The sequence below is a fragment of the Patella vulgata genome, chromosome 5 (assembly GCF_932274485.2).
Source record: "Patella vulgata chromosome 5, xgPatVulg1.2, whole genome shotgun sequence".
NCBI classification, from domain to species: domain Eukaryota; kingdom Metazoa; phylum Mollusca; class Gastropoda; family Patellidae; genus Patella; species Patella vulgata.
The window spans coordinates 71,915,499-71,936,379 of NC_065883.2; the positions used below are offsets into that span (position 1 = coordinate 71,915,499).

General features: G+C 38.9%; 2 protein-coding genes across 5 annotated transcripts in view; one reads left to right on the plus strand and one right to left on the minus strand.

Moving 5' to 3' along the window:
* Positions 1-16,984, minus strand: part of LOC126821890 (uncharacterized) — a 42,786-nt gene extending 25,802 nt beyond the window's left edge. Inside the window, exons 1-6 of the mRNA XM_050550487.2 lie at positions 16,858-16,984; positions 8,892-10,636; positions 4,819-5,097; positions 3,375-3,457; positions 1,927-2,073; positions 801-1,022 (exon numbers count right to left, since the gene is read on the minus strand). Coding sequence (XP_050406444.1) covers positions 801-1,022; positions 1,927-2,073; positions 3,375-3,457; positions 4,819-5,097; positions 8,892-10,629 — 2,469 coding nt within the window. The 5' untranslated portion in view covers positions 10,630-10,636; positions 16,858-16,984. The remainder of the gene's footprint in view (positions 1-800; positions 1,023-1,926; positions 2,074-3,374; positions 3,458-4,818; positions 5,098-8,891; positions 10,637-16,857) is intronic.
* A 384-nt stretch (positions 16,985-17,368) lies between these two features.
* The window catches only part of LOC126821891 (protein mono-ADP-ribosyltransferase PARP14), a 47,694-nt gene continuing 44,181 nt past the window's right edge, over positions 17,369-20,881 (plus strand). Inside the window, exon 1 of one of the 4 annotated variants that reach the window (XM_056101205.1) lies at positions 17,369-17,446. The gene's annotated coding sequence lies outside the window, so the exon portion shown is untranslated. Of the gene's footprint in view, positions 17,447-17,510; positions 17,628-20,881 lie in introns of those variants that run through there. The other 3 variants (XM_050550491.2, XM_050550490.2, XM_050550489.2) reach the window with 3 other exon arrangements.

A 20,881-nucleotide genomic window follows, 5' to 3' on the forward strand; every position in this document is an offset into this window, starting at 1 on the left:
AATATTCAGCATAAACCTAGCGGACATCAGAATTTTCGAGACGATTCATAGAACATAGTCTCTTTAGACTGTAGGCTGTGCCGTTCCGTGTGCACGAGTTGAATTCTTGCAAAATTCTTAATAAATAACACGAATTCCCATGCGCAGTAGTACTACTCAATTTTACGCATGTTATATGTGTTTATGACCATCAGAATTCTGCAAAATCTTCTCCAATAGTTCCGGAAATGGCAATCCCTAGAAAACGCGTGGCTGTGTCACTCGTGCATCTGTCGGTTCATTTTTGCTAAACACTTCTGCCCCCAAACACAAAATCGATGTGTACGACCTTGGCCATATCCTAAACCGGCAGACGTGACCTTGTGTTCTTACAGCGCAACCTTACAGGTGTATGTTTCCTGGGTGAAATTCTTCACCGTCACATGCTTCCCATTTTGGATAGATATAGAGAACTCTTTCAGCAGAACATTTCCAGGCCGTATGCAGGAGTAACAGTGGATTTTCTACAGAATGACATTAATATGCTGTTATGGCCATCAAGATGACCAGACAGAAGCCCCATTGAATATCATTGGTGCCGCAACACATGCACTACAGGAAGCATGGGGTATGGTGCCGCGTGCATCCAAATCAGAGACTCATACTGTTTATGCCAAGAAGCTGTAAGGCAGTGATTGATGGTCATGATGACTACACAGGGTACTAATTTTAATGCCCTTGTGCAACAATGTTTCGTTACGCAAATGCCTCTAGTGTCATCGGTCCATATCAAGAATATAAGGTGATATAAATATACAAACCTCCTCAGATCGTGTACCATGCTCATGTATTACTATCATCACGTGACATAAAGATGTGTCGTTATGGAATTTAAAGAATTCATCAATTGTTTCCATCATGCTCTTGGCTACTAGGTTGACCGGATAACCGACATGACCCATACAAAGAACTGGAAATGCTATACTCGCCAACTTCTTCTCAGATACTTCTCGTAAACATGCATTCACCATTAACGCCACCCTCTGTCAATAAGAAAGGGATAATAATAATTAGGAATATGTCTAATGGAACTAAATGAATAAATTAGCCAATATAAGTTTTCAAGATTGTATTACATCTACTTATTTTGTACCGTTACGTCAAATAAAATAAAAAATGCCCCATAAATGATTGTCACCTAGGTGTTATTGAACAACATCAGACAAAAGCCACCATCATTAAGTTTTTCTTTGATTGAAAAAAACCCAATGTTTTTGTATGATTTCTGTGTTTTGAAGAGCAATGGCAGAAGAAATTCCTCTCTAGCCATTGTTGCACTTGGAGCCGAAACTTGAGGGGTTTTAATAAGTGTGTCTATTTTTATTGTCCAAGTTGCCTTTTACGACACGCAGGAAATACGAAGGGCATATTCGTATCACCCCCTACACCCCAGGGGTAAAATGTGATCAGCTTCTAGTTCTTACTAGTGGAAACACAAACAAACCCCATTTTTTTTATCTTTTCTATTCATCTTTCTGATGAAAATATCACGGCCAAATTTTCTAAAAGGTGCAATTTATCACATGTGACAATAAAATAGCTTGTGACTTTTTTCCGGTTTAATATGTTGAGCAATGTAATCGTATAATAAAGGATTTATAATATTTTATATAATTTATTATTAGCTACTCATGTCATGGTAGTACGAAAATCGATTATTTCTCGTGTCATGGTAGTACGAAAATCGTTTATTTCTCGTGTCATGGTAGTACGAAAATCATATATTTCTTGTGTCATGGTAGTACGAAAATCGTTTATTTCTCGTGTCATGGTAGTACGAAAATCGTTTATTTCTCGTGTCATGTTAGTACAAAAATCGTTTATTTCTCGTGTCCTATATATAACTGGTAGAGCGAAATTGTCACTCATTTCACTAGTTATACTTACTATTATTGGGGATGAAGAGTCAAATCTGTATGGTGGAACATTCAATTCAATTTTATATTGAAATGGTTTATCCGAAACTTTTACTGTTTTAATATCATATCTGTGTGGAAGTGTCTGACTCTCTACTACATCAACAATTACATCAACCTTTAAATATATGAAAAACAATCAATTAAAATTCATTTCTTTAAGCTTCAGTCAGTTATTTAAGCATTACAGGGAAATGGGCTTACACATTGAAAATGATACGAAATTGAGGCCCAACTCCCAACTTCCACACATTGGGTTCGGAGCAGAACAGTAGGACGTTAAACCCCATTTCATTTCATTTCATTTCATTTCCACACATTGGTTCATCGGGATTTTCCGACGTGGTTTCCCCTTGGTGCAGTACGGGATGGGGGGGGGGGGCTGTCAAGGACGGCTATCCAGTACAATTTCCCTCATAACGCACTGTATGGCATATGTCTGTCTTCATTAGCTCAGTCGGAACAGAACAGTAGGACGTTAAACCCCTTTTCATTTCATTTCCACACTTGGTGGATCTACGTACGCCTGTGGCTGCTACTACTTACTACATAGAATAGCCCATTCTTTTAGTGTGAATAACTACTGTACAACAACTCGATGTCCTGGTAATATCCTATGTAGAATTAGGAGAGGTGTATGGTTTTGTATTACCTCTGTCATGGAACTACTCCAATGAAGAACATAAGCGTCGCTATCCAAATGTATGTCCGCATCTGCTTTGACATATCATGTTTCATTTGCTTTGCACAAAAGAGACCAACAAATTACCAAATAAAAATAACAGTAAAGTCAGACGGGTATTCGTAGTAATAAAGTTGGAATATAAAGTACAAATTGTTATATTTAATTTCATATTTCGAATGATGTTCTCAGATTCTTGAATTATGGCACCTAGTGAGTGATTCCATGAGAACCATACATAACACCAAAATAAAAATATTCATTTATGACTTCTTAATTTATAACACTGTATAAATACATAGATGATGTTGTATATCTTCTTGGGGATCACGTGGCTAAGTGGGTAAGACGCTGGCTCGCTAACCTGGAGGTCGGGTGTTCGATCCCTGCATTGGCCGAGAAAGTTCATCCAGATTTTCCGACTTGGTTCCCCCGTGTCAGTAATGCAGGACGGAGGGCCTGACAAGGACAGCTGTCTAGTCCTTCGGATCATACGAAAAACCGAGGTCCCGTGTATACATTGGAATGCACGTAAAAGATCCCTTGGCAGTTGGAATTCGATATAAGAGTAGGTGATAGTGCCGCTGCCCGGACAAAATTTCCCTCATAGCACACTGTATGGCGTATGCCCGTCTTCATTAGCCCAGTATAGGAGCATAACAGTAGGACGTTAAACCCCATTTCATTTCATTTCGAATGTATCTTAAAGTATTAGAACAAAATAATCACTTACTTACGTTTTGATTATTTATCTGACCAATTTTCATTTCAATATAATGTCCTTTACACGGCTGATGATGTTGTACATCTTCCAATGTATCTTAAAGTATTAAAATTAAATAATCACTCTTACTCATCTTTTGATTGTTTATCTGACCAACTTTCATTTCAATATAATGTCCTTAGCGAAAAAAAAAAATAGTATAAACATTGGAACAATCCCAAACTAACAACTCTAATGGTGCAACTGTTTAACAAGCATCCTCTTGTCGTTATTAAGAACAAGGTAAACAATAAAAGAAACGTTGAACCATTAAAGTTGCTAGTGATTGTATGTCAATACTACAACTACTATAATACCGTGTCTCTACTGAATATTTCACAGATTGGGTACGAGCAGGAAATTAGAATAAGTTCTATTCTAAACATCTTGTAGACCAGGAGCCCAGTGGGTTAACCTAGCTGAAAAGTGTACCAATTTTCTCCTGTATCACATCAATGCATGTATATCTGGCATCATCAGAATGTAAGTCTGTCGGGTTTCTGGTGGTGGGTGTGGTATTCAACGCCCAAATTGCTATACCCCCCAACTAGGTTAGATTAGCTCAAAAGTGTACCACATGAAAATCGTACAGCAGTGTACCGTACATCTTCAGGTAATACAAAAACACTCTGACAGACATTTCTAGTGGTGGGTTACTCCTGACAGAGCTATGTAATTGCAAGACATTTGTAGTGGTGGAGTATCCTTGACAAGAGTTATCTAATTTCCAGACCACAGCTAGGCTAGATTAGCTGAAATCTGTACCACCTAAAACAGCTCTGGAGTTGTTCAGCAACACGACAAGAATCATGAATGACCACTGCCAGACAATTTGTGCGGTGGGTAACCCCTAACAGACACACCCAAAAATGCCACGTCCACAACTAGGCTAGATTAGCGGGCACTGTTCCCGTGTTTTAAAAAATTAAAAATACTCCACCACTACAAATGTCTGACAATTACATAGCTCTGTCGGGGGTACCCCACCACTAGAAATGTCTGTCAGCATGTTTTTGTAATACCTGAAGATGTACGGTACATTGCTGTATGATTTTCACATGGTAAACTTTTGAGCTAATCTAACCTAGTTGGGGGGCATTGCATTTTGGGCGTGGAATACCACACCCGCCACCAGAAACCCAGCAGACGTACATTCTGATGATACCAGATATACATGTATTGATACCATATAGGAGACAAATGGTACACTTTTCAGCTAGGTTAACCCCCTTGGCTCCCGCTCTATTATTCAGTATTATAAAGAGGGATCACCATTATCTGATCATATTTATTTTTCTGCTCTCTTTGGATGTTTGTAAACACACGTGTAACTAAATATAAACATAATATTTTAGAGTCTTGTTTGATAGCGCTACTCATACTCTGCTTTAAGTGAATATTAATGTTGGAAATCCCACCTTGACCTCCATATTTCAATTCACCCTTCTCAAACAGGGTTTGCAAGAGATAACAATTAACCTGTGGCCTTGATTTCATTGGTAAATAAATCCTTTTGGTCCAATCTTTACAAGCTTTTAAGAAAAAAGAAACTGTTTCTTTCTTCGTGGTTTTATCCATTAGTAATATTAAAGTTTTGTATTTTCCTTTCTTAACACGGTCTTCTAAATGTTGCTTTGAAGAATCTGGCATGATCCTGTAATGTGCCAAATTATCACTACTTTGCTGCCCAGATTCATCTGTAAGAAAGAAAATCAGAAATTGAATACTGAATATAGTCAATAAACAGGACTCAATATTGAATGTGATGCTCTCTACCAAACAATTTGTTTAAGGGTATGCCCTTTCAGTTAGTCATTGATCAAATTGACGTCCCATATAGTTCATACCCCCTTATTTATCGTTTGCCAGCAGTCCACTTTTCAAAACAAATTTTGAAGAAACACTTTCAAACTGAACTTTGTGGATATGTTGCTCATGCAGTAATCATTCAGACTTGTCCTGGAGCAGCCAAACACTTCTGAATAGTTTATCTCTGCACCTTTCTTTGATTTATTCATGCAGCCTTCAAAATTCATCTGCTTTGTATGCACTGTTTATGGCAGAACCATTCTTTAGATAATCTAAATTACGCCCTGTGGGTCCCAGAGAAAGATAGCCAGGCAGTTTCGGTCTGATTTTCACAGAATTCCAATTCGATCATCATTAGAGTGTAACGCGAGTTTTAAAATCGGATATAAATTGTGACCTCTAGAGGGCCAACAACCTTGGAATTCCATTCCTTTACACTATTTGCGTACAAGGAGTGGCCATTTTGTCGAGCAGTTTCAGTAAGATTTTCATGATATTCGAACTCAACCATCATTAGGATTTAACGGCGATATCTAACGGCTATTCTAAATCGGATAAAAATGGTGGCTTCTAGAGAAATGAAATGGGGTTTAACGTCCTACTGTTTTGCTCTGAACTGGGCTAATGAAGACGGGCATACGCCATACAGTGTGCTATGAGGGAAATTTTGCCCGGACAGCGGCACTACGGCCTACTCTTATATCGAATTCCAACTGCCAAGGGATCTTTTACGTGCACGCCAATGTGTACACGGGACCTCGGTTTTCCGTCTCATCCGAATGACTAGACAGCTGTCCTTGTCAGGCCCTCCGTGGCTTCTAGAGGGACCACAAGCAAAAAACGTGATTTTTCGTATAATCAGAGGCCATAATCCATGAAGTTACGATCCGATACATGTCAATATCGACAGGAACCACTCTAAAGTCTATCCACATGTGTTTTTTTTAAAACATACATTATACAAGAACTAAATCTGCATATTGCAGATCTTCCTTTAGACCTGAAATGTTTTCTAAATTATTAATTAGACATTAATTAAGTGACCAAAGCCATAATCAATACTCGATAGCATCGGATTTCTCCGATATTAAATAGATTAGAACGGTTCAGCCATATTTTGATAAAATTTAAAAATAGAGGAGCAAGACTTGGTTTCGAACAACCAGTCTGGTGGTTGAAATTATTGCACACGTCTTGTCAAACCTTCAAAGGCTAATATCTTCGCTCGCAATAGAGTAATTAGAATGAAATTTTCAAATTATTCATTTTATCTATTATAGCAAGAACAGTCAGCTCTTAATCTAAATCTTTAATGTATCCTTAAAAAATAAAACAACATCGTTTTGTTCATCACATATCCAGGAAGCGAAAATTCTGGTGTCCGTTGAATGCAGAACTAAAACAATTGGTCCGGCGGCTCAAGGTGGGGGGGGGGGGATATGGCCAACCAGGGCGTGAATTATTGAGATCAAGTTTTTCTCGACCAGTTTTTTTGCGTAGATTCCGAATCTGGGTAGTGATCAGGCGTGGGTTGTTTTTTTTTTGGGGGGGGGGGGGGCGTTTTCGAGGTCCAAAGTCTACAATTGGGGGGAAATGTGATTATGTCGACATAAATGATGATCATGTTATATATTACTAAAACATAAATTTCTAGGGAATGTACATCTCTAAATAAGTGCATATGATGCACCTGGACAACTGTTTTGATTTGTGGGGTTAGGGGTTCCTGTTGTGCCTGTGAGGAAGAGTAGGGGGGGGGTAATATTTGCGGAAAATGTTGATATTCACTTGATATAAATGATGATTCCCTTAGAGCTTGGTAAAAACATTACTTTTACATGCCGCTGCCCACCTCTAAATATGTGTGGGGTGGAGGGGGGGGGCAAAATGTATTTTGTGAAATAGAAACCAAATGACTGGTTTAGAAAAAAAAAATTGTACCATGTACCATGTACCTTTCTTTATTACCACCTTGCAGTAGTTGTCTTTTGCTACATATTAAACGCAGCATTTATTTTGCAAGAATTTGGAGACGATCTGCAAAACCAATGATAGAACAAGAAGACCTTGCTGGAATGAAGATTTACAATGTGAATGGGTCAATTCTGAACCAAATGGTTTCTGTCCCCAAATACATGTTGCCCTCACCCTGACCCATTTCCTCCCCCACCCACAAACACACAATAGGAAGCTTATACACATTTAGAAATGTTTCATCAAGGTCTAAAAAGTAGGTTGCCAGGCAAAGAAACATACGCCCACAGCAGCTAAGTCGTCCGGACAGGCAACAAGAGTTGTCGCATATTTTTTCTATTGTCGTTAATGAAACATTTATAATACACTAAAATCTGATTAAGAGTAACAACTCATTAAGTAATTATCATAAAATCATTAGAATTTGTTTGGCTTTTAGTTCCATCCCATGCTAGCGTTTTATATACGAAACATTTAATATCATGGATTTAGCTGTTCAAGTTAACAAAATTTCATTGAAAATCAATATACTTCTTCGTCTCAAGATCCTTAAACCCTGTTTATCAATCTAAAGTCAATCGGATGATAACTTTGGTCTCTCGGGCATCCACAAGATTTTTCAAAGTGATCAAGGGCCATAACTCTGGAAATAATTATCTGAAATCACTGACAGTCACTGGGCTTCTGCGTCTCACGTTTGTGTGGAGTGAATGTTAAACCCCATTTCTCTCTCTCTCTCTCTCTCTCTGCGTCTCACGACCTTAAACACTGTGTATAAATCTGAAGTCAACTGGATATTAACTTTAGCCTCTAGAGCGTCAACAAGATATTTCAAGGTGATTAAGGATCAGTAAATATCGGATATCGTTGAAAATCAAAAGAATTCTTTGTCTCATGGCCTGGAAAATCGCATCGTGTATAAATCTAGAGTCAATCGGATATTAACTTTAGTATCTAGAGCGTTCACATGATATTTCAAAGTGATCAAGGGCAATGACTCTGGCAGTAATTATCTGATATCGTCGAAAATCAATAGGCTTCAATATCTCATGACCTTAAACACTGTGTATAAATTTAAAGTCAATCGGATATTAACTTTTGCCTCTAGAGCGGCCACAAGATATTTCAAAGTGATCAAAGGCCATGACTCTGGTAGTAATTACCAGATATCGTTGATAATCAATAGGATTCTTCATCTCATGACCTTAAACACTGTGTATAAATTTAAAGTCAATCGGATATTAACTTTAGCCTCTAGTGAGTCCACACGATTTTTCAAAGTGATCAAGGGCCATAACTCTGGAAGTAATTATCGTAAATCGCTGAAAATCAATAGGCTTCTCATTAATATAAACAACATATATCAATTCCAAAACAATCAGATGATAAATGTAGTCTGTAGAGTGTTCACTGGAAATTGTGGACGACGGACGGACGAGGGCGACGGCAATATAAATATAAATTGTCTGTGTCAAAATTGGACGATTTCGATACATAACTGTCATCAGTGAACGGGGGCTATAAGAGGCTGGATTATTCTGTTTATATGTAATGCTAGATCCAAGTGTATGCTCACGATAATTGTATTTAGTGACGTAACAATTGCCTTCCTATTTTTAAAAAAAACAAAGATCGCTTGTGCTATCATTTCCGTTACTCGTGTGCCAAGTTTTGAATACAAACATTTTTGATATAAAATGAAACTTACAGCTTTGATCCGTCTGGTTTTGTTCCAACACCAAAATATCAGATTGGTCTGGCAGTGTTCTATGATCACCAATAATCAATGGAATTTCAATATGTCCAGCTTCCTTAGACTTATAAATCCAATTTGCAAAGTGAATCTCCTTTGTACCAGTAACCAATGGTTGGATGTCTATAAAACAGCTATACGTCTTCTGTAGTTCATATAGTAGGTGATCTCCTGCTTTACAGATGTATTCACATTCTAATGGACAGTTGATTCCAATATGATACAAACCGAAATATTCTGTGCCCTCCGCCGCGCGATTAGTTTCTATTTGTTGATGACCTTCTGTGCAAACACCCACTTTTCGTTTGTATTGACGTAGATTCACCAATACTCGTTCAACAATATCTTTTAGTCCAACTATGACGATGTGCGGTTCTCTCCTCTCGACAACTATATTATTTTCAATAACATTCATGGAGTCAAACCAGCTGTCTGATAGATTATATTGTTTTAGTGACACCATTTTGATATCCAGATATTTTCGAATGGCAACATTCAGGGCAAAGAACTCCTGGTTATTCAAAGGTGGTTTAATACTACCATCTTCATTAAAGCTTAACCCCTTGTTGTAACCGCTCTGTGAAAGAAAGTGTAAAATTTTATCCTGTATTTGTTTTCGTTTATTAAACAGTTCTAAATAGATCAAATCTATTCGTTTTAAATCTTCCCCATCTGTATTCAAATAATTCGTCGTAACTGGAATGGTTGATGAAAGTCGATTCTTATCTTCTTTATTTGTTTCATCACCAATATCCTTTTTTTGGTCCAACGATGTATCTTCTCCATTTTCCAGATGATTAACAACAACCCAGTTTTCAGGCTCTGGTCCTGCTCCACCAGTTGCTTCTAGTAATGTTGTACTTGGAACATTGGTATCATTACGCATAGTCATATCCTCTGGTTCTGTGTTTAAACTAGACGGGGACTTCCTTTGGGAATGCCCATCCTCTGATTCTGAGTTTGAACTAAGAGTCGACTGCTCTTCGGAATCATTACCGTGTATTGTAATATTGGTATTAACGTGTGATTCGTTACTCGTACCACGATATATCATAGTGCAACCACCGTTATCAAAGTTATGACATATATCAAGTATAAAATCAGTATTATTAGGACTAGTAATTATACTGATTTCGTTTCCGTTGAGTATGTACCTTGTTTGGTTCACATTGTCTAGTAATAACATCAAATCCAGTTTCTGCTTCTCGCTGCAACCTTCCAAGATCACTGCCCATTCTATGTAATCATCTTTACAATAAACTATATCTACCTTACTGCCTCTGTTAGCTATTACAGTAAACAGGAAATCACTATCTTTAAATATCTTGTAGGCTTGTCGTGAGACAGTACATTCCTCACAGTACCCAGAAAACTTATTTAATAATTGAATGATGTTGTCTTTGAACTTCTCCCGTCTTATGCCGTCTACCGTGGCCGAAATCAGACGACAAGGAGGTTTGGGTATGTCAACCAGAACACATTTAAATTGCGACAGCCCATTTACAAGTTGTTGCTTAAGGTGTTTGACTTTATATACCTGTGCAAACCGATACATTGTTATATCTAGTACATTTTGGAATATGATTACATTAGATAGTTTGGTTGTAATAGTGATACGACATCTTACATCAGGATCTGATGAACCTGATCTCACAACGTGTGTCTTATTCCAAGTCTGTGGATTGTGGGACATCTTGAACCTGATGATAAACATAAAGATTTATTTAGAGTGTATTTAAAGTAGGATATTTCAAAAAGTGTTTGTAGGACAATATGTCCTACAATGTGAATGTTTGACAACTTCAGACCAGGGCCGTATGTAGGATTTTAAAACTGGAGGTGCAGCAGAGTACGGTGGGCGCCATAGCTTCCACCTAAGTGATATAAGAAAGTTTGGATCAGGGCAAACGGACCCATTGGCGTGTGGGCGCCCTTAAACCGACCGACTGATCAGTGCCTTAAGAGCATCACTGTGATCATAATCAAGTGTATTATTTTATAATTGAAAGATTGTCAAATTATTTTTTTGTGGGGACGCCATTTCCCGGGGCGCCTTATTTTTCTGGGGGTGCAATGTACCCCCGGCACCCCCGCTAGGTACGACCCTGATTCACACCAAAATGTAGTTCCATCCCTCAAATAGTGTAAACATAGTATGAGTTTTAAAAAAATAATGTCAAATTATCTTTCGCCGGACTGAGAAGTCACATTACACTCACCCGAGTTTACATAAACAAATGGTTAATATGTCCCCCGTCTTGCACAAAGCGTCTTTTATCCACCAAGAAATCAAATTTCTTATTGGTTTATTTTTGCACATTTTTCCCGAATTGTATCCGTCAGTTCATTTTCCGTAAATGTTTTCGCGCGTCCTTTATTAACCATTTCAGGAAGACTACACTAGATGGCGTAAAACATCGGATTCAAATCCAGGACTGTGGAGGTCACATATATTTTTATCTTAAAGTTGTGGGTGGAATAATGGATACGTATCTGCAGCAAGACTGAACAATTATTATGTGTTTCAATTGGATAGGACTGCAAGTCACATAATCAGGCTGGCTTGGATCTATCTAGAGGGACCACCCAGACTTCATAAAAAAAGATAATATATGAAAAATTAATAGAATATCAATTTAATATCCATATAAAACAATCTGTCCAAGACTTTATACAAAAAGATTAGAGAACGCCGCAGTCCCATCAATTGAATTTGGCAGATTTCACTATCTGGAACAGTCTCTCAGATAAGATTTATGGAAGGACGCACGAAACAATGAGCTTAGACTTATACGACTTCTAGTTGGAAAATACGCCCGAATCTGCACCAACAGAACTACCGAGAACGGGCACGCGCCATAAAGTGAGCTATGAGGGAAATTTTGCAATGACAGCAATTGAATTCCAACTGGGCGTAGCTCTTTGACGTGTTCGCGGGACCTTGTTTTCGTCCCTTCCGAATGACTAGACGCTGTGCCTTGTCTGGCTCTCCTCCATGCACCCCTGGCAAGGAGAAAACACGTTGGAAAATCCCGGTCAACACCAGAGTCGAACCCCGGACCTCCTAGTTAGTGAGCCAGCGCCTTATTTACTCAGTATGAACATCAACGACTTTACATTCCCCTTGTGTGCCTAAAAAATTAAATAATAGAAGATGTCGTTGTCTTATTGCTACTACTGGGTCATTCCAGTACATTAGTCCAGTAACAAGGATGTTTACCGGTGAAATAAAGTCAAACAGTAATTTCCGACCAAACTTCATCATGCAAGGAAAGTCATTCCTCCTCTCTTAGTCCTCCAGGATAACATTTTTCTAACAGCCATGCATAAATTTGTACCGAAAGAAAAAAAACCTTGAGGGTTGGAGTTGATTCAGGCCTTAAGAGACCATAGCCACGGAGAAGGATTTTTCGTTTCATACAGATAAGAGATAAGATATTCATCACATACATTACTCTTTTCGGGCAGCATATAAATAAATAACTATGCAATAATATCAGAAGGAAATACGAAATTCAGAAATGTGTTACATAATTGGTGATTATTTGGAAAAAAGTCAATTAACACCTTCCATACATGAAATGAAATGAAATGAAATAGGGTTTAACGTCCTACTGTTCTGTTCCTAATCTGGGCTAATGAAGACGGGCATACGCCATACAGTGTGCTATGAGGGAAATTTTGCCCGGGCAGTGGCACTATCGCCTACTCTTATATCGAATTCCAACTGCCAAGGGATCTTTTACGTGCATTCCAATGTATACACGGGACCTCGGTTTTTCGTCTCATCCGAAGGACTAGACAGCTGTCCTTGTCAGGCCCTCCGTCCTGCATCACTGACAATCGGGAACCACGCTGGAAAATCTGGATGAACTTTCTCGGCCAATGCAGGGATCGAACACCCGACCTCCAGGCTAGCGAGCCAGCGTCTTACCCACTTAGCCACGTGATCCCCTTCCATACATGAAATTGAAATTGATTAAAACATCCATATCATATTTTGACCCACAGATTGGCGACATTGGCACTGGCCTGACACGGCCAACGGCTACGAGGAAGTCAATAGTTACTACCCCTAGCCAGAGTTATATGCTGAAATATAGCCAGCTGCATAATCTCGTCGATTATCCTTTGTCTAGAAGGGGGACTATAAGCAGGAATCTAAAGGAGATTATTCAGTCGTGGCGAGGACGTCTGAGTTAAGACCTGAGAGCGGCCCTGTAAGTTACTTGGGAACTGGCACTCCACGGTGCCAAGCCAAGCCAGAGGCCGATCCAAGCCCCCCCCCCCCCCCCCAAGTTTCGACAGTGCCCTATTTTACTGCTGAAAGTGCCTTTTTCTCAGACCCAAATATGTCCGTTCCCAACCCGTTGCAGCCCAAACGTAAGCATCATTTTGACTACATGCGCCACCAGTGCTACCGTGGAAAGGTCGAATTCTGCGCTCCGTTTTGTGAAGTCTGAGGAGCGATTCAATGCCCTCGTACTTTTTTTATGTACATCGGGATATAAAACTCGATTACCAAAAAATAATCGACAGTTATGCCTCGTAAATCCTATGAGCGTTTCTTCGACTTGATTCATTAAATCTAAAGTACCAACTTTATATATTCCGTATTTAAGGAGAGAAATTTACCATTTTAACAATAACTCGCTCGCCTTGACTGGCTTTTTTGCTCGATTTTAAGGCTCTTCTTCAACGATTTCCGAACGTTTACTTAGACGAAAATATCAGCCAAATAGCTCTTGGAATGGCTACAGATGCAAGGAAATGATGGATAATTTTCTTGGGACACCCCCCCCCCTCCTCGAAAAAAACCTCCCCTCAGCGGCGTGCCCCGCCTCCGCGGTCACTGCCCTCATTTTGCGGCTCCCCTGTTTTCAAAATTCCTAGATCCGCCCCTGCAAGCTATGGCTCCCTTAACACAAGCTAATTACCGAGTCTTTTACTATAAGAAGTTTTGTTTGAAGAAAAATAAAAGTTCAACCAATATGAAGTTACACCAGTCTTGTCGTCAAGAACCTAATTTAAAGAACGAACATATTAATTGGTGCCGTCTGACCAGAACAACGTAGAAGTCAAGTTATCCACTAGACGATCAAAAGGTAAGTCTTTTTCTGATCCTACCATGTCCACGTGTAATACTGACACTAGTGCTATGTTTAATAGTTTAACTGGGGAAATCAGCAGTTTATCATCAACGCTTTAATATCATGACGTAGCTACTCAAATTTCTCAACCGTTTTGGGGATCACGTGGCTAAGTGGGTAAGACGCTGGCTCGCTAGCCTGGAGGTCGGGTGTTCGATCCCTGTATTGGCCAAGAAAGTTCATCAGAATTTTCTGGCGTGGTTTCCCCTTGTCAGTGATGCAGGACGGAGGGCCTGACAAGGACATCTGTCTAGTCGTTCGGATGGGACGGAAACCGAGGTCTTGTATACTAATTGGCGTGCACGTAAAAGATCCCTTGGCAGTTGGAATTCGATATAAAAGCAGGCCGTAGCGCCGCTGCCCGGGCAAAATTTCCCTCATAGCACACTGTATGGCGTATGCCCGTCTTCATTAGCCCAGTTTAGGAGCAAAACAGTAGGACGTTAAACCCCATTTCATTTCTCAACCATTTTTTTTATTATTAATTGGATCAGAATTATTCAGTATGACCTCTCAAATGATGCCCCTAATTCAAAAGTTAAATATATTGCCTATCTAGCTAGTAGTGGAACAGTAATTAAACATACATTGTGCAAGAGCTAAATCTGCCTATTGCAGGTCTTTCTTTAGGCCTGAAACTTTATCTAAATTATTAATTAGACATTAATAAACTTATCCAGACCATAATCAACTCTGCGATATTTATTGGATTATGATCCGATTTGCTGCTCAACTTTCATTCATGATTTAATCATGAAATGGATAATCGAGACTATGTTTTTATCGTACCGACTTTAGTAATGATGATCTAGAATAGGCCCAAATTTCATTCGCTTAATTCTCGGTTCATAGTGGATCGATTGTCAGCTCTTTATCTAATCTCCCATAATGTAATCTTTAAATATTTGTAGGGAACTGACAAAAAATATTTTGTTTGTCGATTTTAAAAAAAAATATGCAAATTATAATTGTTTGTTTTTGAACACATATTTTGGCTTTAAAATTAGTAGTAACGAAGTATTAACAGGTTTATAATAAGAAGTAAAATGTTTTGTGACTGTTTAAATGGAATTGAGTTAACAGTATACTAATTTGAAGATATAACTCATAAACATTCAGAGGTCGGGTGTTCGATCCCTGCATTGGCCGAGAAAGTTCACCCAGTTTTTACGGCATGGTTCTCCCTTGTCAGTGATCCAGGACGGACGGCCTAACAAGGACAGCTGTCTAGTCATTCGTATGAGACGAAAAACCGAGGTCCCATGTACACATTGGCGTGCACGTAACAGATCTAGACCACTTGACAGTTGGAATTCGATATAAGAGTAGGCCGTAGTGCCGCTGTCCGGGCAAAATTTCCCTCATAGCACACTGTATGGCGTATGCCCGTCTTCATTAGCCCAGTTCGGATCAAAAGAGTAGGACGTTAAACTCCCTTTTCATTTCATTTCATTTCATAAACATTCACAAAGTATTAAGAGTTTTATCTCTTATATGTTTTTGTTTCGTCTATATATATTTTGGCCCGATATTTACGGGATGCCTTGCCAAACTTGGATGTTCTTGATCTAATATATAATTGTAGCATCGGCCCTGTGGATATCAGAGGTGGAATCTCGAGTCCGGCTAGAGTCACATCACAGACCTGACTTGCAACTCGACTTAATTTTTTTAATGTCTTGTGACACAAGGGGGTGTGGGCGAAATCGCCACCTGAGAGAGCAATTTTTGAGACCAGGTTTTACTAGAGCAGTTTTTTGCATAGATTTCTATTCTTGGTGGTGGGGATTAGGATGGGGTGGGGGCGATGCCTAAAATGGCGGTGAAGTCGATTAGTAGGAAACATTCATTTCTTGCACTAAATACTTCTATAAGATGTCCCTATGGGCGTTGTATTTTGGACCCCAATACCCCCATTCCTCATCCTTTAAAGAATTCCTGGTCAGTTTAACCCATTGCATCCTATCTGCAAAGCAAAAACAACACCGAATTATTTAGTGCAAGAAATGAATGTTTTCTACTAATCATTTTTGATATCGACTTTACCGCCATTTTTAGGCATTGCCCCCCCCCCCCCCCCCCCCCCCGCCACATACTCACTTCTTTCCCCACCAAACCCACACAAAGAAAAACAAAAGATATTAAATATACTTTAGACACGTGGCAGTGCTATAAATTAATGTTTAACTAATCTATAATCTATTTTACATTTTCCACACCTACAGCCCCCTCCTTCCCCGGGCCCGCACACAAACCAAAACCGTCATCCAGGAGGGTCTTATATTCTTATCTAAGAGTAGAGTGCTATAAAACGATCATCAACATTTCACCCAATTAAAGACATTGGACCCACATCACCCCAATCCTCAACCCCGTATCGCGTAAAAGCTCTCTCCTATACATGGGCGCCACCCAGAATAGAAATCAACGCAAAAAACTGCTCTAGTAAAACTTGGTCTCAAAAATTCTCCCCACGGTTAGTGATTGCACCCCCACCCCCTTGAACCACCAGACTATAAAAATTTAAGTCGAGCTGAAATTCTCACTCGAGATTCCACCTCTGATGTACACAGGGCCGGTGCCACATTTATATATCAGATAAACAAAATCCAAGTTTGGCAAGTAGATGGCCCTGCTTATGCCACTATTATGAGTTTCCAAAATTATTTTGTACGAGAAATTCCCTTTCTTTATAATGTAGAGGAAAGACACAGTTAATTCATTGCAGTTTTTCTTGTGATTTTAAAACAGAATTAGTTAAAATATGTTACCTGTGTTGTTGAAGAAATAATTCACACAGTTTTCATAATGGCTGACAATATCTTCCTTATGGAAATCTAAACCGAAACTAGATGTGTACGTCACCGTTAGATATAGACTAATAGACTACACACAATGTCACAGCCAATGTAACAAAAATTCCTTAATGAAATATAAAACGAAACTAGATGTGTATTCCTGACCGTTATAATATCGATAGCCTACGCTAGCTAGTTTACACAATGTCACATTGACAGTGGCCGATAAATAGCTTCCTTGAAGATATCTAAACCGAAACTAGGTTTATGAGTCACAACTAAATATATACTGATATCTGATTACAGCTGTTGTAAATGGAGGAGGGGGGGGGGCATTCACTGAATCGCAGACTGGCAGACAATGACTTTGCTTCGGTTTGCATGGGATGTTGTGCCGTGAAGGGGTATTAGTTGTTGTTTTTTAGGGCTGTTTTGCAGAGTAGCAGAGAATACCATTTTAGGTCAGCATAGGCCTACAACATGCCTAAGTATAATATAAAAGTACAAAATTTATGGGAAATATTCTGGGAAATATTTAATTCTGGAGAATTGCCTTTGACAGGTAAGTCATCACGTGATAGCCATGATTGGCTTTGATTGGCGTAGCTTGACACATTGACATATAGTGTAGTTTCGGTTTCTGTGCTACATTACATTAAGACGAATCTTTCAGTGACAACATAATTCTCGAAGATATATTAAACGAACATTATCCGAAAATAAGAATATTATTTAGAACTTAGGTAAGTAAATTGTACAGTACGATAATATAGCTAAAATAAAGAAGCTTTTAAATATTTGATTAGTTTAAGACTGAATGTTATGATGGGTGTTACAGCTAGGGCCTACACGGAAATATTTCCTGAATGGCGATTAGTAATGGTATGTATTTATAAGTTAACACAGTAGGAGGTTTTGGTATATTTTATGGTATATTTATATCTTCATATATATTAGAACTGTTCGTGTGCCAATTGTGCGTCATCTGTTAACCCTTGTGTAAACACGTCGCACGAAAGCAGTCGGAAACAAGCGGTAATCTATTCTAAGACCCAAACCATAAAAAGGGTTTTTGTTTGAATAATTTTATTTAAATACTGTGAAACTATAGCTTCATATAAAAAGGTTGAAGAATAATCAATCATATTAGGAAAAATATTTTGCCTAATAACACTGAAAATATGTATTACTAGAAGCATAGGCGTACGGGCCCGATGACATATAGGGGGGCAGAACCCGAAATGGCCGAAAAATTTCGGGTTTACAGACTGCGGCGCCGGTCTTCCTCGAGAGGCGAAGAAACGAAGCTTACCTTGCATGGACCCCCCCCCCCCCCGCAAGAAAAATTTGGAATGTTTGACGGCTGCAAACACCTTTTCCTGGTATTTCAGCCCGTGAACAAAGCAACTTCAAAGTGGTCTAATAATATAGCCTAATTAAGGTGGCTGACTCGAATTCCAATCAATCGTTCACAGTCCACGGAGGCGGGATTGTTGGGAGAAAATTTTGAAAATTTAACTGCTATTCCAGCCTGTGAATACAGCAACTTCAATTTGGTCCAATATAGCCTACCTGGCTGACCCGAATTCCAAACAACCAATGGCCCCACCCATCCTCCCGGAGAACATTTCGAAAATTTAACCACCGCAAATGCGTTTTCTGCTATTCTAGCCCGTGTAAGCAACTCCAAAAGTATCCAATGTTTTTGTAACCGAAATCGCACTCTGAATTCCAACCACCCAATCAGACTGTTGCAGCTGCATTCACAAATAATAATCGATGCCCGAAAAATGTCGCACAAATTAGAGTGGCTCCAGACAAAATGTTTTAATCCATAGTCAACTCAGTACAAATTCGTGGTATTCAATTAAAAGAAAAGTAAAATTAGTGTTTTTTTAGGGCTCTATGACAGTTAGGGAAGCAAAATTAGAAATGCCCGAAAAATTTCAGGTTTACAGACAGCGGCGAAGGTTTTCTTCGAAAGACGAAAAAGCGGAACTGACCTTGTATGGACCGCTCAAGAAATTTTTTGAATATTTGACGGCCGCAAACGCGTTTTACTGCTATTCCAGCCCGTAAAATTAGTGTTTTATTAGATTTCGGGCACTTTATTTTGCCAAGTAGATGAAATAAATTTTTTTTTTCTCTTTACCCGTCTGCCCGAAAAGTCAGCTTGCCTGAAAGTTAGGGGGGCAGGTGACCCCCCTGGCCCCCTGGCTCGTACGCCTATGACTAGAAGAATGCCTGGCTTCGCTCGGGGTCGAAACTCGCCCGGGGGGGGGGGGGGTCATAACTCCGAAACCGGAAGTGGTAGGCCATCGCCACCAGACCTATGTTATTACCCCAATACACCAAAGTTAATTCGGGACAGTTCTAGTGTAGCAGCCAACCCTGAAAGACAGACAGGCAGGCAGACAAACAAACGACAGTAGTAACAAATATTAGTATAGATAAGGTATTTTGAAGCCACCATAAATCTGCAAATCACTTAATTGTTTCATTCCCATGTGGAATCGTATGTTGTTGGCAAGATTGGTAGATTTGGGTCAAATAGCACATATTAATGTAATAAGAGTGTAGATAAACTGATTTACATTCATTTTTAACAAAATACGTGGGCTGTCCAAATTTTTTAATTGTCGGAGGGTTATTATCTTCCAAATAACAGTCTCGCATTGTACGTCACTACTCCCGCCTGTGGACGCTTTCGAGGCTAAAGTTAATATCCGATTGCGTTTAAATATATACGCCGTGTTAAGGTCAAGAGACAAACGAAACTATATGCGGCTACTCTTGTGGACACTGCCAACGACATAGGTTTCGTTGCCTGGCAAACTATCTTTATTCATTCCAAAACAAACCAGTGGCTGCCAGGCAGGACACGCCCACATTTTCCAAGAGATGGATAGAGAACAAGCTAAAAACAAATGCTATTTTTTGTACAATCAGGGGCAATAATCCAGAAAGATATGGCCTGAAATGTGCAAATATCAAACGGGACTGAGATCTTTGGGTTATAAAGATATGTTTTAAGTTTGTGACAGTATTGGTTCTTTATATCAAGTTCTGGATGACAAGACTAGTTTAACATCTTAAAATACTTTTATTCTCGGCTTCTTCTAACATATTATATACAAAACTTAAAGGCTCCATAACTAGCTTACATTAGTTGGCCGTTGTCCGGTCTTAACTCCAAACCAGCGTGGCCTGGAGTTAACTACCAGACGTCGCCTAGCCTCCGACTGCTCTCATGTCCTGCCTGGACCTCTCTGCCCTTTTCGTTTGTTAATCAGGGTTTATAAACCATTCCAGACAAAGGAATCTTATTAGACATCTGGCTAATGTATCATATATAGTTTAACATTCGATACATGCTAATCAGACAAAGAAAGTTTAAATAAAACATGCCAGCAAGTTAACGTTTACATAATCATTACATAATCACATAGACCAAGGACTCCAGGCATGTCGATAACGAACAGGTGTCAAGTTGGCAGGAAGCGTCTTTAACATCAGATGATCTGATTATGTAACATACCTTCCCTTTTCTTTGAATAAAGTTATGAATTATATGAAATAACTTTTAAAGACTATTACAAAATTAAATATAAATGGAGTCGATGGTAACTACCCTAATTAATATATAAACAAAAATACGAAAAATAACTATAAGCTGATTAAAAGTTATATAAACAAAAAGAAAAAATGCAAATGGCAAAAGAATAAAACACTGGTTGAAAAGTAATAAGATACTGGTTGAAAAGTTCATACATATATACTACAGTGTTCATACACGCGCGACATTGAAATCACATAATATGTCGCAGATAATTTTACTGATCACACACACGAGTTCCTGGAATCGCATATATAATGAAAAATATTTGAATTTCCACACACGTGAGTTATTTGAATCACTAATAATTATAACAAAAAAAAAATACTGTAAAACTATAATATTCTAATGTTCGCACACAATCACTAATAATTATAAAAA